At 37.4% G+C, this 21,576-nt stretch overlaps 1 protein-coding gene across 1 annotated transcript in view; it reads right to left on the bottom strand.

The window, feature by feature from the left end:
* The window catches only part of LOC128557747 (paraplegin-like), a 65,884-nt gene that overhangs the window by 38,324 nt on the left and 5,984 nt on the right, over positions 1–21,576 (bottom strand). Inside the window, exons 4-6 of the mRNA XM_053545921.1 lie at positions 19,684–19,811; positions 14,538–14,654; positions 7,487–7,608 (exon numbers count right to left, since the gene is read on the bottom strand). Of these exons, the coding sequence (XP_053401896.1) occupies positions 7,487–7,608; positions 14,538–14,654; positions 19,684–19,811 (367 nt within the window). The remainder of the gene's footprint in view (positions 1–7,486; positions 7,609–14,537; positions 14,655–19,683; positions 19,812–21,576) is intronic.

The raw sequence follows: 21,576 nt of genomic DNA, 5'->3' as shown, positions 1-21,576 counted from the left end.
ATTTTTGCACCTTGAGTCAAATGATGTGGGTGATGATGTGGAATAAGAACTTCAAATTTAAATCGAATGCATTTAGTAATAACTGAGATACAGTGAAAATGCATCAAAATTAACCTTAAAGTCTAAGTAAAAGGAATGCATAACTCATAAATCTTTGTACCAGCGTTATGAACCTTGTGTCATATGATGTGGGTGATAAGGTGGAACAACTATTTAAAGTTTGAATCAAATCCATTTAGTAATAACTGAGACAGAGTGAAAATACATCAAAACTTAACCCTGAAATTCTAACAAACAAGAGGGCCATGATGGTCCTATATTGCTCTACAGTGTTTATCTGGCCTACTGACCTAGTTTTTGACCCCAAATGACCCAGTTTCGGATTTTACCTAAAGATCATCAAGACAAACTTTCTGACCAAGTTTGATATAGATTAAGTCACAACTGTTGCCTTTAGAATGTTCACAAACTGTTCCTTTGAGTTGACCATGTGATCTAGGGCTGTCATTGATTGGGTCTTAGGCATATCGGCGATACCGATATATCAGAAGACAAATATCGACGATACATCGATATATCGATTATTAAGTTAGATTAACAAACTATTTGTCCGTATGCATACTATATACCTTCCTGTAAATGCTATTTTTAGTTTTATTGCCTACTTTTCATATTACTGTTTGATTGTGTTGTATTTGTATTTATGAAATAAAAGAAATAAATAAAAATTAATAAAATCTTTCATTTTTATTTTGCCTTCACTTCTCTTTTGGATTTATCCAAATTTACAACTTTGTGAACTTTATAGTTTTTGAGGGTCTGAGTGTTTATCTGGATAGTTTTTTCTCTCTGTAAAATATCGATTTTTGAAAATGGGAATCGATAATCGATCGACAAAAAAATATCGTTGATATATCGATATAGTTTTTATCGATGACAGCCCTAATGTGATCTAGTTTTTGATCCCAACTGACCAAGATTAAAACTGGACCCAGAGATCATCAAGACAAACATTGTGACCACGTTAAATAAGGATTGAGTCAAAACTGTTGCCTCTAGAGTGTTCACAAGCTTTTCCTTTGATCTCGCCAACTGGCCAAGTTTTTGACCCCTTATGACTAAGTTTTGAATTTGAGATAGAAATGGTTCATACAGACCTTCCCAAAAAAAATTCAAGTAGTTTTCAAGTAGTTTTCCTCCATTTTCAAGGACTAAAATGGGCGCAATGTCACTGTTGCTGAGACATGAAATAACCAATTTAAATCCAATTTAGGACAAAATTAAACAATGTAACACAAGATTTACCTTCAACGCATCGCGGATAAATTATACAGTGTGAAAATTACTTGAATGAGCATAAAACCCGTAAAGTACCATAAAACTCCGTGGCAGGCCATAATGGCGGTAACGGTTGTTTTCTTTTCGTCGTTTTTTAGTTTATTTTGGTCCGTTTATAATGTTTGTCCGTTTTCACTTCGCACCCGGAATTTAAGGACTATTTGCCATCTTTTATACGTTTTTTCCTAAATTCATGTAGTTTTCAAGTAGTTTCTGACTGTTACAAAATTCAAGTAGTTTTCAAGGAGTAGGCATCAAATTAAAGGACTTTTCATGGCCTGTGCGAACATGAGAAATCATCAAGGAAAACATTCTGACAAAGTTTCATAAATACTGGGTCACAACTGTGGCCTTTAGAGTGTTCACAAGCTTTTCCTTTGATCTGGCCTACTGACATACTTTTTGATCCCTCATGACCCAGATTCGAACTTGACCTAGAAATCTTTAAGACGAACATTCTGACAAAGTTTCATAAAGACTGAGTCAAACCTGTGGCCTCTAGAGTGTTCACAAACTGTTCCTTTGATCTGACCTACTGACCTACTTTTTGTCCCAACATGACCCAGATTCAAACTTGACCTAGAGATCATGAAGACAAACATTCTGACAAAATTTCATAAAGACTGAGTCACAGCTGTGGCCTTTAGAGTGTTCACATGCTTTTCCTTTGATCTGTCCTACTGACCTAGTTTTTCACCTCACATGACCAAGATTTAAACTTGACCTAGAGATCATCAAGACAAACATTCTGACCAAACTTCAGAAAGATTGGGTCACAACTGTGGCCTCTAGAGTGTTCACAAGCTTTTACTTTGATCTGGCCTACTGACCTAGTTTTTGAACCCATATGACCCGGTTTTGAATATGACCTAGAAATCATCAAGATAAACAGTCTGACCAAGTTTCATAAAGATTGGGTCACAACTGTGGCCTCTAGAGTGTTTACAATCTTTTCCTTTGATTTGATCAGGTGACCTAGTTTTTGAACCCACATGACCCAGATTCAAATCTGACCTATAGATTATCAAGACAAACATTCTGATTAATTCTCATGAGTTTCAAACATAAATTGTGGTCTCTAGAGTGTTGACAAAATTTACATTTGATCTGGCATAGTGACCTAGTTTCTGATCCCACATGATCCAGTTTCAAATCTGACCTAGAAATCATCAAGACAAACATTCTGACCAAGTTTCATAAAGATTGAGTCAAAATTGTGGCCTCAAAAGTGTTCACAAGCTTTTCCTTTGATTTGACCGGGTGACCTAGTTTTTGACCCCACATGACCCAGATTCATACTTGACCTAGAAATCATCAAGACAATCATTCTAACGAAGTTTCATAAATTTTAGGTCACAACTGTGGCCTCTAGAGTGTTCACAAGCTTTTCCTTTGATTTGGCCTACCGACATAGTTTTTGATCCCACATGACCCAGTTTTGAACTTGAACTAGAGATCATCAAGACAAACCTTCTGCCCAAATTTCATGAAGATTGGGTCAAAAATGTGGCATCTAGAGTGTTCACAAGGCAAATGTTGACGGATGACGGACGACGGATGACCCAAAATGGACGCCAGACAATGTCAGGTCACAATAGCTCATCTTAAGCACTTTGTGCTCTGGTGAGCTAAAAAAGGGGGGTAATTAATAAAATATTGGTGCAAGAGTAATTGCCATTGTGTCATATGATGTGATGATGCTGAGTAAGTATTTCAAGTTTGAATCAAATCCATTTTGTAACAAGCAAATTCGATTAATTGGTATCCCCCGCCGAAAGGGTTTGTGGTGAGGAATGGCAAAAAAATATATCTGGCAAGAAGTTAAGGATGTTAATAAGAAGCAAATAATTTCATTAGTCAAAATCAATTTAACAGAAAACAAATGTTTAAATAAAGAGTACATAATAAATGTATGATACTTTGATCCTGACTAAAGAATTTATTTTGAATGGGATATGCTTACTGTAATAAGCTTAGCTTTTAAAATTAAATGCAGTTAATTGAAATGTGAGCTTGAAGTTTAACTGGAACGAAATATTGTCTTTGAGTGGTTTGGCACCAGGTGTTGCAGTTTAACAAGGACAGTCCTTAAGAGAACACAGGTAAGATATCTTGAACATGACTGAGGGCAAGGTTTGTGCAGTCACAACTTAACATGTTGAAGGTTTGAAAATAAAAAAAAAAAAAAAAAAATGGAATGGAAATATATATATGTATATATATTTATTTTTTTAGGGGGTGGGGGAACGGGAGAGGAAGCAAAATTTCACATGTTGATTATAAATATTGATGGAAAATTAAAAATGAAAAAAAACATGAGGACCATGATGGTCCTGAATCGCTCACCTGTCCCCACATGAACTGAGTATGACGTTGTTTTTACTATTATTTGACATAGTGACCTAGTTTTTGAGCTCATGTGACCTAGTTCGGAACTTGACCTAGATATCATCAAGATAAAAATTCTGACAAATTTTCACGAAGATCCATTGAAAACTATGGCGTCTAGAGAGGTCACAAGGTTTTTCTATTATTTGACCTAATGACCTAGTTTTTGAAGGCATGTGACCCAGTTTTGTACTTGGCCTAGATATCATCAAGATGAACATTCTGACCAATTTTCATGAAGATCTCATGAAAAATATGGCCTCCAGAGAGGTCACAAGGTTTTTCTATTTTTAGACCTACTGACCTAGTTTTTGACCGCACGTAACCAAGTTTCGAACTTGACCTAGATATCATCAAGCTGAACATTCAGACCAACTTTCATACAGATCCCATGAAAAATATGGCCTCTAGAGTGGTCACAAGGTTTTTCTATTATTTGACCTACTGACCTAGTTTTGGACTGGACGTGACTCAGTTTCGAACTTGACCTAGATATCATCAAGATGAACATTCTGACCAATTTTCATGCAGATCCCATAAACAATATGACCTCTAGAGAGCTCACAAGGATTTTCTATTATTTGACCTACTGACCTAGTTTTTGACCGCAGTTGGCCCAGTTTTGAACTTGATCTAGATATCATCAAGATGAACATTCTGATCAATTTTCATGCAGATCCCATAAAAATACAGCCTCTACAGAGGTCACAAAGTTTTTCTATTATTTAACCAACTGACCTAGTTTTGGATCTGACGTGACCCAGTTTCGAAACTGACCTAGATATCATCAAGATGAACATTCTGACCAATATTCATGCAGATCCCATGAAAAATATGACCTCTAGAGAGGTCACAAGGATTTTCTATTATTTGACCTACTGACCTAGTTTTTGACCGCAGTTGACCCAGTTTCGAACTTGACCTAAATATCATCAAGGTGAACATTCTCACCAATTTTCATGAAGATCCATAGAAAAATATGGCCTCTAGAGAGGTCACAAGGTTTTTCTATTTTTAGATCTACTGACCTAGATTTTGACCGCACGTGACCCAGTTTCGAACTTGACCTAGATATCATCAAGGTGAACATTCTGACCAACTTTCATAAAGATCCCATGAAAAATGTGACCTCTAGAGTGGTCACAAGCAAAAGTTTACGCATGCACGCACGAACGCACAGACGCTGCGTGATCACAAAAGCTCACCTTGTCACTATGTGACAGGTGAGCTAAAAAAAGGGTAAAAGGGTGAAGTTTAGTGTGTGTGTGTGTGTGGGGGGGGGGGGGGGCAGAGGATGCATGATCAGTGGAGGGCATGACTGGGTGGAGGAGTGAGGTGGGGGAATGGTACAACTTGTATGTTGATAAATAATGGAAGGTTTGAAAAAAATCTAAAATAAGAAATGAAAAAAAAAAATTTTTTGGGGGGGGGGGGGGGGGGGGGGGGGTTGGGGTTGGGGGGGAGGGGGGGGTGTAACAAGGCAAGTGGGCGACAGGTGGGGTGCGCACTTACATGTTTATAATAAATGTTCACAGAAAAGAATGAAGGAAATTTAATGAAATTCTGCCAAATGGTAAGTTTGTTATGTACAAATATGTGGATTTTTAGACAATTAAAGGGCAATAACTCTGAAGTTACAAAAGAAATCCATATGAAATTGTGTGTGCACAACCATATTATAGTGCTCTAAATTCTGTTAAAGTTTCATAGTTCAAAGTCAAATATATCAAAAGTTATGATGCAGAAATTGCCATATATACAGTACCCTATATAGATAACACCAGAAACTTTGAAAGGGCCATAACTCTGGTGTTACTTGGGCAATCTGTCTGAAACTTGATGGGCCTTATAACCTCATATTGGTGAACATGTATATGAAGTTTGTTTGAAAAAAATCTAAAATAAGGAATGAATTGTTTGGGGGGGGGGGGGGGGGGGGGGGGGGGGGGAGGGCGATCGGGAGGGGTGTGATCAAGGTAAGGGGGTGACCAGTGTGGGTACACAACTTCACATGTTTACAACAAATGTTCATGGAAAAGAATGGAAGATATTTAATGATATTCTACCAAATGGTAAGTTTGTTATGTACAAATATGTGGATTTTTATACAATTAAAGGGCAATAACTCTTAATTTACAAATAAATCCGAACGAAATTGTGTGTACACAACCACATTATGGTGACCTAAATTCTGTTTAAGTTTCATAGTTCTAGGTCAAATATATCAAAAGTTATGATGCAGAAATTGCCATATTTATAGTACCCTATATAGTTAACACTAGAAACTTCTAAGGGCCATAACTCTGGTGTTACTTGGGCAATCTGACTGAAACTTGATGGGCCGCAAGAACTCATAGTGGTGAACATGTATATGAAGTTTTAAATAAATATTCCCAACCATTTCCTAGATATGGCTCCGGACGGACGGACGGACGGAAAGATGGACAGACGTTCCTACATATGGATACTTATGTGGCTACTCTTTTGTTCTCTCTATTGTTCTTTTAGCCACGTAAGAGAAAAATAGCCACATAAAAGCCTTACGGAATGAATGACATCAAAGAAAAAGTACAGTTACCTATTGTTTCTAAAGCCACCTAAGTAAGCAAATGTGAGCTCGGAAGGACGGACGGACGGACAACGCCAAAACTATATCCCTCCGACTTTCGTCGGTGGATAATAACTGAGATAGAGAGAAAGTGCATCAAAGTTTTAACCTGAAATTCTAAGTAAAAGTGGGACATAACTTATGAAATATTGGTACCAGAGTTATGGACCATGAGTCATATGATGTGGTTGATAAGGTAGAACAACTATCTTAAGTTTGAATCAAATCCATTTGGTAATAACTGAGATAGAGTGAAAGTGTATCAAAACTTTAACCTGAAATTCTAAGTAAAGGGGAGATTATTCATGAACTAGAGCTGCTTTTGAGAAAAGCAAATGTCTCCCACAACTGCCTAATCATCTAAATACTAAGTCAGTCTTTATATACTGTTTACTAACTACAATTAGGGCCAGAACTCCAAAATGCCTGGACCGATTTGGTTCATTATCAAACTTGTCCGAGGTCTTATGGTCAAACACATTTTGTTCAAATCTGGTGAAGATCGGATGAGAAATTTTCAACTTAAGAGTGCGGACAAGAGTAGAAAGACTAATTTTTTGGTAATTCAAGGCCGTAACTCCAAAATGCCTGAACCAATTTGGCTAGTTATCCAAGTTGGCCAAGGTCTTATGGTCAAACACATTTTGTTCAAGTTTGTTGAAGATGCCTGAACCGATTTGGCTAGTTATCCAACTTGGCCAAGGTCTTATGGTCAAACACATTTTGTTCAATGAGAAATGTTCATCTTAAAGTGCAGACAAGAGATATTGACTTTATCAAAAACTTTAACCAAAAATATCTAATACCCTGATGAAGGCTCTGTAAAAGCCGAAACGTTGGTCTAATAATAAAATTGTTAACTTAACCTGCTTTGATTGTGTGGTAACATTACACCTCTGTGTCTTTTTATACAAAAATATCCAATTTAAAAAGGGATATAACTTTGTCAAAACTGAACTCAGAATTACGGGGATTGTTCCTTTTGGTGTAGATTTTGAGAATTAATAACTACGTCCAGTTTCAAGTCAATAGCTTTGACACTAATAGAGATATTTTACTTTATCAAAAGTTTAACCAACAGTGACCCCGATGCCAGGCGAGTGCAACAGCTCCACTTTTTTCGAGAAGTCGAGCTAAAAAAGACAAAATAACCTTGCTTGGTGGTGAACTTTGATTCTTTCCTTCGGACTGACATTATGTGTGGCTTCAAAATGGTTCAACATTTCTTCAAACTGACCTCTCTGCCTTGTATCCACAATCACTCTTTCTTCATTCTGTCAAAAAGTAATAGTTGGATCTGTTTTATATTTGGATTAACAAAGTATTTTAGTAACAAAATTGCAGTCAGCTAACCTACTCATAGTTATAGTGTAAGCTTAACTTTAAACTTTAACCATAATCTTACAGCAGCTTTTTAAGAACAGAACAGTACATACGTTTATTTTTCTAGGAATTAAACCAAAGTTCCTTTTAAGAATCCTCTCACTGTACACTCTATACTACTAATGGCGAACTAATATTCACGAGTTTCATGGTTGAGTTAAATAAGCTATGAAATTACCGATAAAACTAAAAGATGCCTTTTTAGGAAAGCCAGTGTCTCCCAAAATGCATAATCATGTAGGCAAGAAGTCAATAGGGGACAGGAGCAAATGCCAAAGAGAGACTGATGGTTGGTTGAAATAGGGGTCATCTGCTTGGCATGTCCAATCATCAGACTAAGTTTCAACATTTAGGGCCTAGTGGTTCTCAAGTTATGAAATGGAAACGGTTTTCCATGTTCAGACCAATGTGACCTTGACCTTTGACTGAGTGACCCCAAAATCAGTAGGGATCATCTAGTCTGCATGTCCAATCATCATATGAAGTTTCAACATTCTGGGTCATGTGGTTCTTAAGTTACTGACTGAAACTGGTTTTCCATGTCAGGTCCCTGTGACCTTGGTCTTTAGTTTAAACAGTATTTATTTCAATCAAGTAAACGTAACATAAACATCCTTTGAACAAAAACAGTTAGGATTAGGAAAAAAGGTAACTTATCTGAATCCTTTTCCTAACTTGACCTTTGATGGAGTGACCCCAAAAACAATAGGGGTCATCTACTCAATAAGCCCTACCACCCTATGAAGTTTGAAGGTTCTAGGTCAAATGGTTGTCCAGTTACTGATCGGAATCAAAGGGGCTCACTTGACTTTAAAAGCCCAAATTTTTAAAATGAAATTCTCAAGAGTCAATGTGAAAATTACAAGAGTCAACCACTAGCTGTGAACGCATTGTACTGTATTGTACTGTATACAGGTTTGAACTTACGGATTTATAAGTACGTTTTTTGTACTTTACCACAACTAACTCCTTTTCTGAGCCATTTTTATTAATCCATATGAACCTTATATTGAACTTATTTTTCATCCGTTATAACTGAAAACTTTTTAAGACTTTTCTGGGGTTTTGTGGGAAAGAGGCCCCTGGTCAAATTGGGATTTTTAACGGAGTAAATTGTCAAAATTGGGAAAATGTATCGACAAATCAAGCAAGTTTTTAACATTTAATTATAATAATTTAAAACTTCAGTTTCAAGCATTAAAATCAATTACAAACTTCAAGTATCCTCTTGTAAAATTTTCAGAATTTATTTTTTCTGGATTATTTTCCAAGTTGCGGATACTATATTGCAAAAATAAAATGCAGTAACTCTTCATTATGTCATGTTTAAACTTTCGTTTCAGTTTGTTTTCACCAAAATCATAACTAAATTTTCAAAAAGTAGTGACAAAGTGTGAAAAAAAAAACAAGAGGGCCAAGATGGCCCTAGGTCGCTCACCTAAGAAACACACCATAACAGTGTAAAACATGTTTGACCTAGTGATTTCATGGAAACAAATATTCTGACCAATTTTCATTAAGACTGGACCAAAAAATTGGTCTCTTGCGATAAAACAAGCATTTTCTTAGATATGACCTAGTTTTTGACCCTAGATGACCCATGTTCAAACTCAACCTAGATTTTATCAAGGCAATCATCCTGACCAAAATTCATGAAGATCAACTGAAAAATACAGCCTCTATCACATACACAAGTTTTTTCTTTGATTTGACCAAGTGACCTAGAGTTTGACCTCAGATGACCCATATTCAAATTCGACCTAGATTTCATTAAGGCAATCATCCTGACCAAATTTCATAAAAATCAATTAAAAAAAACAGTCTCTATCGCATAAACAAGATTTTTCTTTAATTTGACCTATTGACCTAGTTTTTGACCTCAGATAACCCATATTCAAACTCGACCTAGATTTCATCAAGGCAATCACTCTGACCAAATTTCATGAAGATCAATTGAAAAATACATCCTCTATTGCATACACAATGTTTTTCTTCGATTTGATCTAGTGACCTAGTTTTTGATCCCAGATGACCCATTTTCGAACTCGGCCTAGATTTTATCAAGTTAATCATTCTGGCTAAATTTCATGAAGATTAGTTGAAAAATACAGCCTCTATTGCATACACAAGGTTTTTCTTTGATTTAACCTAGTGACCTAGTTTTTGACCCCAGATGACCCATTTTCGAACTTGGTCTAAATTTCATCAAGGTAATCATTCTGACCAAAATTCATGAAGATCAATTGAAAAGTACAGCTTCTATCGCATACACAAGGTTTTTCTTTGATTTGACCTAGTGACCTAGTTTTTTACCCGAGATGACCCATTTTCAAACTCAGCCTAGATTTCATCAAGGTTATTGTTCTGACCAAGATTCATGAAGAATAATTGAAAAATACAGCCTCTATCGCATACACAAGGTTTTTCTTTGATTTGACCTAGTGACCTAGTTTTTGACCCCAGATAACCCAATTTCGAACTCCGCCTAGATTTCATTAAGGTTATCATTCTGACCAATATTCATGAAGAATAATTGAAAAATACAGCCCCTATCGCATACACAAGGTTTTTCTTTGATTTGACCTAGTGACCTAGTTTTTGACCCGAGATGACCCATTTTCGAACTCGGCCTAGATTTCATCAAGGTTATCATTCTGACCAATATTCATGAAGATTAATTGAAAAATATAGCCTCTATCGCATACACAAGCTAAATGTTGACAGACAGACGACAGACGCCGGACATCGAGCGATCAGAAAAACTCACCTGAGCATTGCTCAGGTGAGCTAAAAAAAGGGTTGCGAAAATGTGTAACAATTGACTTCAATGGTGTAAAAGCTATCTGTCAACATGCTTTGGGTACTTCAATCAATAAATACTGGTGTACTTATGCATTTTTAGAGGTTTTTGCATACAAATAGTACAATTTTTAGAAAAATCATGTATTTGATTTTTGCCGAGGTTGCAGACAGTCATTTTACTAACAAGAGGGTCATTGACCCTAAAGCGCTCACCTGTATACAAGGCTTCAAGTGTGTTTGTATAAGCACAGAGTTAGGTTTCTTCTATGTTACAAATCTGATATCACACGCCAAATACCAATGCTCTAGCTATAATTGATTCAGAGAAGAAAAGTGACCATATCCCCTGGCAGCCATGTTTTTAGACAAATCGGAATAATTTGAACAATCTTGGTAGAGGGTCACACAAGAACTATTTGTGTAAAATAATTTTAAAATCGGGCTTGCAGTTTCAAACAAGATTTTTAAAGTTTCCACTATATACATATAGGGAAAAGTGACCATGCCCTATAGCACCAAGTTTTTTTGACAAATCAAAATAATTTGAATAATCTTGGTAGAGGGTCACACAAGGACCATTTGTGCAAAATTATTTTAAAATCGAGCAAGCAGTTTCACATAAGAAGATTTTTAAAATTTCCACTATATACATATAGGGACAAGAGGGCCACGATAGCCCTATATCGCTCACCTGAGTAATATGAGCCCATGTTTCAAATGGCAAACTGATGCTAAAATATTAGAAAGTAGGTCAGTAGGTCACATTCATGGTCACTGAAAGTCAGTTTTAAGATCGGTATGCAAAACTGTACATGTCATCCAAATTTCAAGGCTGTATCTCAAAAAACAAGGAAGTAGGTCAGTAGGTTAAGGTCACTTGGGTACATCAGGTAAATATAGTTAAACAGTCTAAGAAACATGATCTGATAATTTTTGAAGAATTTTTTCCTATATAACTTATATAACAAGTGACCCCCAGGGCAGGGCCTCTTTTCACCCCAGGCGCATAATTTGAACAATCCTGTAAGAGGTCCACTAGGCAATGATACACACCAAATATCAAAGGCCTATGCCTTAAACTTTCAGACAAGAAGCTTTTAATTTATTCCCTATATAAGTCTATGTTAAACTTGGGACCCCGGGGTAGGGCCTCTTTTCACCCCAGGGTACTAATTTGAACAATTTTGGTAAAGAACCACCAGGCAATGCAACACACCAAATATCAAAAGCCTATGCCTTGCAGTTTCAGACAAGAAGATTTTTAAAGTGTTCTCCTATATATATCTATGTAAAACTTGGGACCCCCAATGCAGGGTCTTTTTTCACCCCAGGGGCAGAATTTGGACACTCTTCGTAGAGGACCACAAGGCAATGCTACATACAAAATATCAAAGGCCTAGGTATTGTAGTTTCAGACAAGAAAAGTTTTGAAGCTTTTTCCTCTATAAGTCTATGTAAAACTCGAGGCCCCCCGGGGCGGGGCTTCTTTTCACCCCAGGGTAATAATTTGAATAATTTTGGTATAGGGCCAAAAGGCAATGCTACATACCAAATATCAAAGGCCTAGGTCTTACAATTTCAGACAAGATGATTTTTGAAGTTTTTCCCTATGTAAAACTTGTGACCCCCGGGACGGAGCCATTTTTCACCCCAGGGACACAATTTGAACAATTTTGATAGAGGACCATAAGATGATGTCACATGCCAAATATCAAGGTTCTATGTCTTGCCGTTTTGGACAAGAAGATTTTTAAAGTTTTTCCTTTCGGTTGCCATGGCAACCAGAGTTCTGCATGGAATTAAATTCTTTGAACAATTTTGAAAGGGGACCACCCAAGGATCATTCTTGAGAAGTTTGGTGTAATTCTGCCCAGTGGTTCAACAAGGAAGATTTCTTTAGAAAATGTTGACGGACACACGACACACGACGGACATTGAGCGATTACAAAAGCTCAAGGCTCAGGTGAGCTAAAAAGTGACCAAGCCCTCTGGCAGCCATGTTCTTGACAAATCAAAATAATTTGAACAATCTTCGTAGAGGGTCACACAAAGACCATTTGTGTAAAATTATTCTAAAATCAGGCAAGCAGTTTCACACAAGAAGATTTTTTAAGTTTCCATTATATACATACAAGGAAAAGTGACCACACTCTCTGGTGGCCATGTTTTCTGACAAATCAAAATAATTTGAACGTCTTAGTAGAGGGTCACATAAGAACCATTTGTGTAAAATTATTCGAAAATTGGGCCAGCAGTTTCACACAAGAATTTAAAGTTTCTACTATATACATATAGGGAAAAGTGACCACACCTTCTAGCAGCCATGTTTTTTGACAAATCAAAATAGTTTGAACAATATTGGCAGACAGTGACATAAGGATCATTTGTGTGAAGGTATTTCAAAATCAGACCATTGGTTTAGGAGGAGATATTGTTTGAAGATTTTTCTATATTTAGCTCTGGCAGCCCCTATGTGCAACCAGGCGGAACCGTTTGAACAACTTTGGTAGAGGACCATCCAAGGAGCATCCATGCCAAGTTTCATCAAAATCAATTCAGTGGTTAAGGAGGAGATGTCTTTTAAACACAACTGTTGATGACGGACGGACAGACAATCAGCGGATGCCAGACACAGCATGATCACAATAGCTCACCATGAGCATTGCTAAGGTGAGCTAAAAATAAAAACAAGCTGGTTTTTCCAAAATTTTGTTATGCAAGAATTATATTTGAATAAACAAGAAGCTGCGTTCAATAAACGCTTGATGCCCCCAGTGGCATCCTTGTTGATACAAAGCAACCTAAGTCCAAAACGAGGTTAAGGTCAAACTGAGGTCAGGTGATGTTTGAAGATGAGGAATGGTTACAGATTACATATGCATTAGTATCAAGTCATTCTAGTAAGGAGTATTGATGCTAGACGAAACGGTCCCATTTGGTTAACCATGAGATGGCCCATAAAAAGCAACCTAAGTCCAAAACGAGGTCAAGGTCAAACTGAGGTCAGGTGATGTTTGAAGATGAGGAATGGTCACAGGTTACATCTGCATTAGTATCAAGTCATTCTAGTAAGGGGTATTGATGCTAGACGAAACGGTCCCATTTGGTTAACCTCGTACGGACGGACGAACCGACGGACAGACGGATGAAAGGACAGGACAATCACTATATGCTCCAGCATCAGGAGATGCCGGGGGCATAAAAATAGCTGATTTCAATTGGATTTCTTTAAATTGGGAATTTTTTGCTCCAGATTGGGCAAAATGGAGCAGATTTCATTGGGAATGGGGCCGAATATTGGCCCTGTGAGACAGGTGGAAAAGCCCTGCTTTTCATAGAATGGCTTAATATTCGTAGACGTTAGTATTTCACATAGGAACAAATTTAATAACAATCTGCCATAATTATTATCATTGTTGTTGATAATAAATCATTATAAATTCAATATTATTCCTATCGCCGATCGGATACAAGTTGGTCCTAACCTGATAATTATCAAACGATACCGGTCCAATTAAAAAATATTACCTGTACCGCTAATTGCCTTTCAAATTATTATAAAAACATTGAGTTTGCCCTAACCTAACCTTTGTGGAATACACAGACTTTGATATCTGTCGACGCATGGCTGAAAATGGCCCCGGTCAAAGTTAAAATGGCCCCGGTCAAAGTTGAATCTTGGACCATATTTTCTATGAGTCAAACAAGCGTCTATGGGAAGTTTCGTGCGTCAAAACCCGGGACCTCGGGTCAATTAAGCACCCTGGAAATGTAGTGTGACAGACAAACAGACGGATGGATAGGGCAAAAACAATATGTCTCCCTGTGGGGTGGGGGGGAGACATAATCATAAAGTTCAAATTCTTTCATTCAAAACAATTTAAAATGTAAAATCCATGAATGTTTAAACAAAATTGCCATTTTGGTCAGAAACAAATGATCTCACAGTACACTGAATCAAATCTGCTGCTGAGCTGCTTTAAAAAGATAGCAGACTTCCATAAGTAGAGTATCTTACCATATTTGCTGAACCACCATGGTGTCTTTGATTTGAGCCAGTGGAAGGATAAAGCCTTACAACTGGTACTTCCTGACCAGAGCTTCCTTGTGATACAAAAATATGAACTTCCTTTACCTGTAATAGTACGTAAGAAAGAGAATTACATAAATTAACAGTAAACAAGACGACCATAACAGCCCAAGATCACTCATCTGACATTCTGGTAATGTTGTGAAATAATTTTAAAACCAAGCAAGCGATTTCAGAAGAGAAAATTTCTAAAATTTTCAAAACAACCATACACTGGGAACTAGCCCTTCCCCCTGCCAGCCTGATTTTAGTGAAATAGAATGAAATTTAGTAGAGTGTCACACAAGGGATATTGAAGTTAAATTGAGGTCAAATTATAGAAAAACATTGTTAACATGCTAGAGGCCACATTTACCATATGATCTTCATAAAACTCAGAATATTTGTCATTTTGAAATATAAGCTAGTTTCAAAATTAGGTTACATGAGATTAGAAACTGTGTCACTAGGTCAAATCATGGATTACCTTGTTAACTCTGAGGCCACATTTTCTACTTGATCATCCTAAATCTTTGTTGGAAAGTGCATCTCTGTGAAATCTAGGTCAAGTTCAAACCTTGGTTTTCTGTTGTCTTAAACTAGATCATGAGGTTGTATCATAAAAAAACTTTGTAAACACCCTAGAGCCCACATTTTCGACTTTATCTTCATAAAACTTTGTCACAATGTTTGTCTTTATGAAATCTAGTTCAAGTTAAAAACTTAATTATCTAGGTGAAAAACTAAGTCATAAGGTCAAATTGTAGAAAGTCATTGTTAATTCTCAAAAGACCACATTTTCTACCTGACTTGGTGGCAGTGTTTGTCTGTTAAATACTGTAAAAATTTTGTGTCACTTGAGAATAAACTAGGGCATTAGATCAGATCATAGAAAAACCTCATTAACACTTTAGAGGATATTTTTTAGTGCAGACGTCATAAATCTTTGTCAGAATGTTTTTCTAAATGAAATCTAGGTCAAGTTCAAACACAAGGTCAGTTCATTAAAAACTTGCTTAATTATTTACCTGATTTACTTTAAGATATTAAGCAGGGGAAATATCGGTGAAATGAATAAAATCAATGAAATGAAATAGGTGTGAAATTCTAATAGAATACCAGAGTCATTTTCCCTAAATCTCCTGATAATCAAAAGAGATTTGAGCCGTGCCATGAGAAAACCAACATAGTGGGTTTGCAACCAGCATGGATCCAGACCAGCCTGCGCATCCACGCAGTCTGGTCAGGATCCATGCTGTTCGCTTTTAAAGCCTACTGCAATTAGAGAAACTGTTAGCGAACAGCATGGACCCTGACCAGACTGCGCGGATGCACAGGCTGGTCTGGATCCATGCTAGTCGCAAAGCCACTATGTTGGTTTTCTCATGGCACGGCTCAATTATTTTTAGATGGAGCCAGCACTTTCAAAGGCGAAAACTTTTGAAGCTTTCCATATAGCCATAAAGAGAAAAGTAGTCCCCACCCCAACCCCCACAAATCAGCCATGTCAGATAAAGGCAAAACTTTACTTCTTCACTTGAATATATGTCATAATCTTAAGACATATCGATTGAGAAAATAAAGATCTAGCTTTATTAGTGAAGCCAGAAATTAAACCAAATGGGAGCCTCAACAAACTGATTTGCATCACCATGTGCCAAAACTACAACAGGTCAAGTAGAATTAATTGTAAACAAATTATCTTTTTACCTTAAAAGTATTTTCAAAGTATTTTCAAAGTTTCTGACTAGTTTTCTCATTATATACAAATGTAGTTCAAGACCAGTAAAAACAAGAGGGTCATGATGATCTTGAATCGCTTACCTGAGTAATATGAGCCACATGTTTCAAATGGCAAATTGATGATAAAATATTAGAAAGTAGGTCAGTAGGTCACATTCATGGTTACTGAAAATCAGTTTTAAGATCGGTATGCAAAACTGTACATATCATCCAAATTTCAATGCTGTATCTTAAACAAAAGGTTCATGATGACCCTGGATCGCTCACCTGAGTAATATAATATCATCGAACTGATGTTAAAATATTAAGAAAGTAGGTCATTAGGTCACATTTATGGTCACCGAAAGTCAGTTTTAAGATCAAATTGTGATAACGCTGATTCAATGTTCAGGCTCCTGTGACCTTGACCTTTGACCGAGTGACCCCAAAATCAGTAGGGGTCATCTATTCTGCATGCCCAATCATCCTAAGAAGTTTCAACATTCTTGGTCAAGTGGTTCTCAAGTTATTGACTGAAAATGGTTTTCCATGTTCAGGCCCCTTTTACCTTGGCCTTTACCAACAGACTCCAAAATCAATAGTGGTCATCTAGTCTGCATGACCAATCATCCTATGAAGTTTCAATATTCTGGATCAAGTGGTTCTCAAGATATTGATCGGAAATTGTTTTGCAAGTTAAGGCCCCTGTGTCCTTGACCTTTACCAGAGTGACCCAGAACTCAATAGGGGTATCCTATGAAGTTTCAAATTCTCTGTCAAGTGGTTCTCAAGTTATTGATAGTAAACGGTTTTCCATGTTCAGGCCCCTGTCAACTTGACCTTTGATGGATTGACCCCAAAAACAATAGGGGTTCTCTACTCCATAAGCCCTACCACCCCATAAGGTTTGAAGGTTCTAGGTCAAATGGTTCTCAAGTTATTGATCGGAAATGAAGTGTAACTGATGGACGGACAGACAATAACAAAAACAATATGTCTCTCCCAGTGGGGGTGGGGGGGAGGGGGGACATAATAATATAAACAGCAGACAGCATACAAAATTGACAAAAAAATCCGATTTTCGGTGATATTTATGTGCTATCAAACTAAGAAAACAAGAGCTGTCCATAAGACAGTCAATGCTCGACTATTCGAAATATTGTCCCAAAAGCAGGAAAATACTAGAGATGCTTTTGAGAAAAGCGCATGTCTCCCATTGAAAAGTGCCCCAATGAAAAATGTCTAGTTTCTCTCGATGACTCTGATGAATGGACCCCATTGAAAAATGTCTAGTTTCTCTCGATGGCTTTGATGAATGGATCCAATCAGTAATTCAAGGGCCATAATTCAAAAGTGCCTTGGCGGATTTGGCTAGTTATCGAACTCGGCCGAGGTCTTATGGTCAAACACATTTTGTTCAAGTTTGGTGAAGATCGGATGAGAAATGTTTGACTTAGAGTGCGGACAAGCTTTGTGACAGACACACACACAGACAGACAGACTGGAGTTAATCAATATGTCTCCCACACCACTGTGTGGTGGGAGATATAATTACCCAAAATGTTAAAATATCAAAAGAGTTTTAAGTTCAAAAGGGACATAATTTGACCAAAATGCATGTCAGAGTTATGGGACTTGATGATATCAACTAGTTTTATAACCACGAAGGCACATGTGAAGTTTCAACCTCATATCTGCATTTGTTCTGCAGATAGTAACTTGCATGCAAAACTTTAAACAGAATTTTCTCAGTCCAAAAGGGGGCATAATTTGCTCAAAATACCTGTCAGAGTTATGGGACTTGATCCAGGCAGTGAGCTTGGTAATTGATCTAGAAAAAAGAAAAAATAAGTTTAAAATCTATTTGCCTTTTAGTAATAGCTGTATGTACTTGCACGCAAAATGCAGGTCAGAGCTATGGGACTTGATGCTGTCAACTAGTTTTGTAACCCTGAAGACACATGTGAAGTTTCAATTCAATATCTGCATTAGTTTTGGAGATAGTAACTTGCACGCAAAACTTTATTAAACCAGAATTTTCCAAGTCCAAAAGGGGGCATAATTTGCCCAAAATACATGTCAGAGTTATGGGACTTGACCAAGTGAGGTTGGTAATTGACCTAGAAAAAGAAAAAAATAAGCTTCAAAGCTATATGCCTTTAAATGATAGCTGTATGTACTTGCACGCAAAACTTTAACCTGGAATTTCTAAGTCCAAAAGGTGTGGCATTGGTCTGCTGATGCGTCAAGTGTGGTGTGCTGTGTGTTGTGTGCTTGTCACCTTCCGCTTTCAACCTCCACCGCTGGCTAGCCTTCTGGTGAACAAGGAGCTGTGTGCGTAAGTGACTAAATCTTCCCAGTACATAGCCTCTCTGCACACAAGCCCTTTTGCAGTGCCTCCCAGTTGGTGCCACACAGTAACTGAGCACCCTGCGGCCTCAGGCAGAACTGCAGGGGACTCGGAGGAGGTCTGCCCCTAGACATGTGGCATGCCATGCCCACCGGTGTGTGGACACGCCCTGATGCCTATGAACAGACCCCCAGCTATGGGACAAATAGCTCTTGTGTTCCAAGGATAGGATTTTAAACTCGGAACTAAGGATGAGGTAACCCCGAAAGAAACCTAGAGAGTTGAAGACGGAGGTGCTGGGCAATTGCCACTCTCTTAACGAACCACAGCATCATGCAATATCGCTATGACTACACAGCCTAAGTCCAAAAGGGGGCATAATTTGGCTAAAATGCAGGTCAGAGTTATGGGACTTGATGCTATCAACTAATTTTATAACCCTGAAGACACATGTTAAGTTTCAATTCAATATCTGCAATAGTTTTGGAGACAGTAACTTGCATGTAAAACTTAACCAGGATTTCCTAAGCCAAAAGGGGGCATAATTTGCTCAAAATACATGTCGGAGTTATGGAACTTGACCCAGTGAGGTTGGTAATTGACCTAGAAAAAGGAAAAATAAGTTTCAAAGCTATATGCCTTGAAATGATAACTGTATGTACTTGCATGCAAAACTTTAACCAAGGTGTGACGCCGACGCCAGGGTGAGTAGAATAGCTGCTAGACTATTCTTCGAATAGTCGAGTTAAAAATGTACGAAGCTCTGCTTTGGTGTATAATATACACCCCTTTGTGAAAATGAAAAAAGTCGTAATACCTGCATAATATACTCAAGTTTTTACGTTACAAGAAAAGACCTTTCCTGGATGCTACAGATCAAGTTTAGAATAATTCTGACCTTTATTTTCACAAGAGAAGATGTTTATTTAAATTGTGGACAACGAACGATAGACACTAGGCCATCTAACTATACTGACTGCTCGTTTGGTTCAGATGAGCTAATAAAAAGATGTAAAATCATACCTTTCCTTTCATCAGATATTCTGCTTCAAACTTCTCAAAATTGACATGCTGGGGCAAAACTGATTTTGCACTTGGCATAATAGAATACTGTACACTCCCTGCTATAACACAGAACAATGCTAGCCCACCTGGAAAAGGTTTAAAAATAAAATCAATACAAATGCTTGATATGGTAAAAACTCAGGGTTCATTTAAATACTGAAGGTGATTGTGATTTTCGTATAAATTCTCAGAAAGATTATAAATTATGAAAATTAATTCTCATTTATAACAGTTAACCCTTACCCTGCTAAATTTCTATAATGAACTTTGGACTGTACCATTAACTTCCAAAAGGGTTGCTTACCAAGACACTGACTAAATGGCGAACAGTGCAGATCATTATCAGACTGCATGGATGTGCAGGCTGATCTTGATTTACACTGGTCGCAACATCAAACTCTATCGTGTCCAGCATGACAGGGGTTAAAACAGCCTTAAACTGTTTGCATACAGAGTTTTACATAGGAAAATTAGGAAGAGGCTCTTGCCTTTTAAATTGGGAACTTCAAACATGCTTCATAGCTCATTTTGGGAAAACAGGATTTTACTAAAACTGACACATGTTCAGTCTGCGAAAGATGTCTGTTACAGAAGAAGGAATTTGGTGGTTTCCTCATCGTTCAATTTTGGCAGTACCACTTCTTATTCAAAGGGGTGTTCACTGAAAATTTCCTGACTGAATAATGATCAGTGCAGACCATGACCACAGATGTGCAGACTGATCTTGGTCTGCACTGGTTGCAAAGGCATTATCACCTGCCAGCAGCAGGCTAAAGGTTAATATTTGTGAAATACAACTGCCAAATTGGAAGAGAAAATATATTTATATATTTTTTGGACGTTTCTTTGCCACAGTTGGGGAGGGGGGTGAAAAACACCCTGTTTTAAACTGAGAAGGGCCCCAATATATAAGAATGAAAAGCCGTGTCATGACAGCAATAAAATATTTCCCTCTAAAGATAAAGCTCAATAGAGGCAAGAGCGCAGATCTATGGATCATGGGGTTGCGATTCAATTCCTGGGCGAGGTGTATGTACTCTGTGGCAATTTTGATAAGACATTGTGTCTTCAGGGCCCTCGTTTGCCAATTTTTGGGGCCGAAATTCGGCCCCATTCCCCCCTCGAAATAGTATGTTTTTTTCCCCCCAAGTACAGAAAAATTCCCACTCGAAAAAAAAAAAAATCAAGAAAAAAATCGATACCCCATAGTCTTAGGAGCCCGGGTCCGGGAGATTTTCAAAAGACGCTCAAAGGACCCGGCATAATAATTGCCTGTGCGTCACTCGGGACCCGGAGACATTTTCCTTTGATAATCCTTCCTCTTATCAGTCATTTCCTAAAGTAAAACTATGTCCACGATAAACACGTGTATTCAAAATAAACACTCGCGGTCATGCTCTCCTGCCTTTGATCTTCTGCTAAATTCCCGCCCTTTATCCTGTGGACATGCCACGCTGATTTTTCTTTATCAGCAAGTTACGTCACGGCAAGTGCACATAGGTAATGAGAATCAATGAAGTGTTAACATTAATTGATAAAGCGTTACACGTATTGAGCCTGCATACTGTCAAAAAAGGCGCCAATTATTAAATTATCGTAATTAAGCGACCAGCTGAATACCGAGCATGTGAAAAGTGTCCTGCAAGATTTCTTCATGCAAACTTTAAATTAGATCATTGTTTAATGATTGTACCTTAACTTCAACGAGAAAATCCACAAATTTAAATGAATTTGGAAAGTAAAAATAAGTTTAGAATGTCCATTCACGATTCTAATTACACCCGATGACATATGCAATTTTTCCAAAATTCACTAAAAAAAAAACTTGACTTTCAATGCAATTTTTAATGA

Source organism: Mercenaria mercenaria, chromosome 6 (assembly GCF_021730395.1).
Source record: "Mercenaria mercenaria strain notata chromosome 6, MADL_Memer_1, whole genome shotgun sequence".
In the NCBI taxonomy this organism is placed as follows: domain Eukaryota; kingdom Metazoa; phylum Mollusca; class Bivalvia; order Venerida; family Veneridae; genus Mercenaria; species Mercenaria mercenaria.
This window is presented reverse-complemented; position numbering and strand designations above follow the sequence as displayed.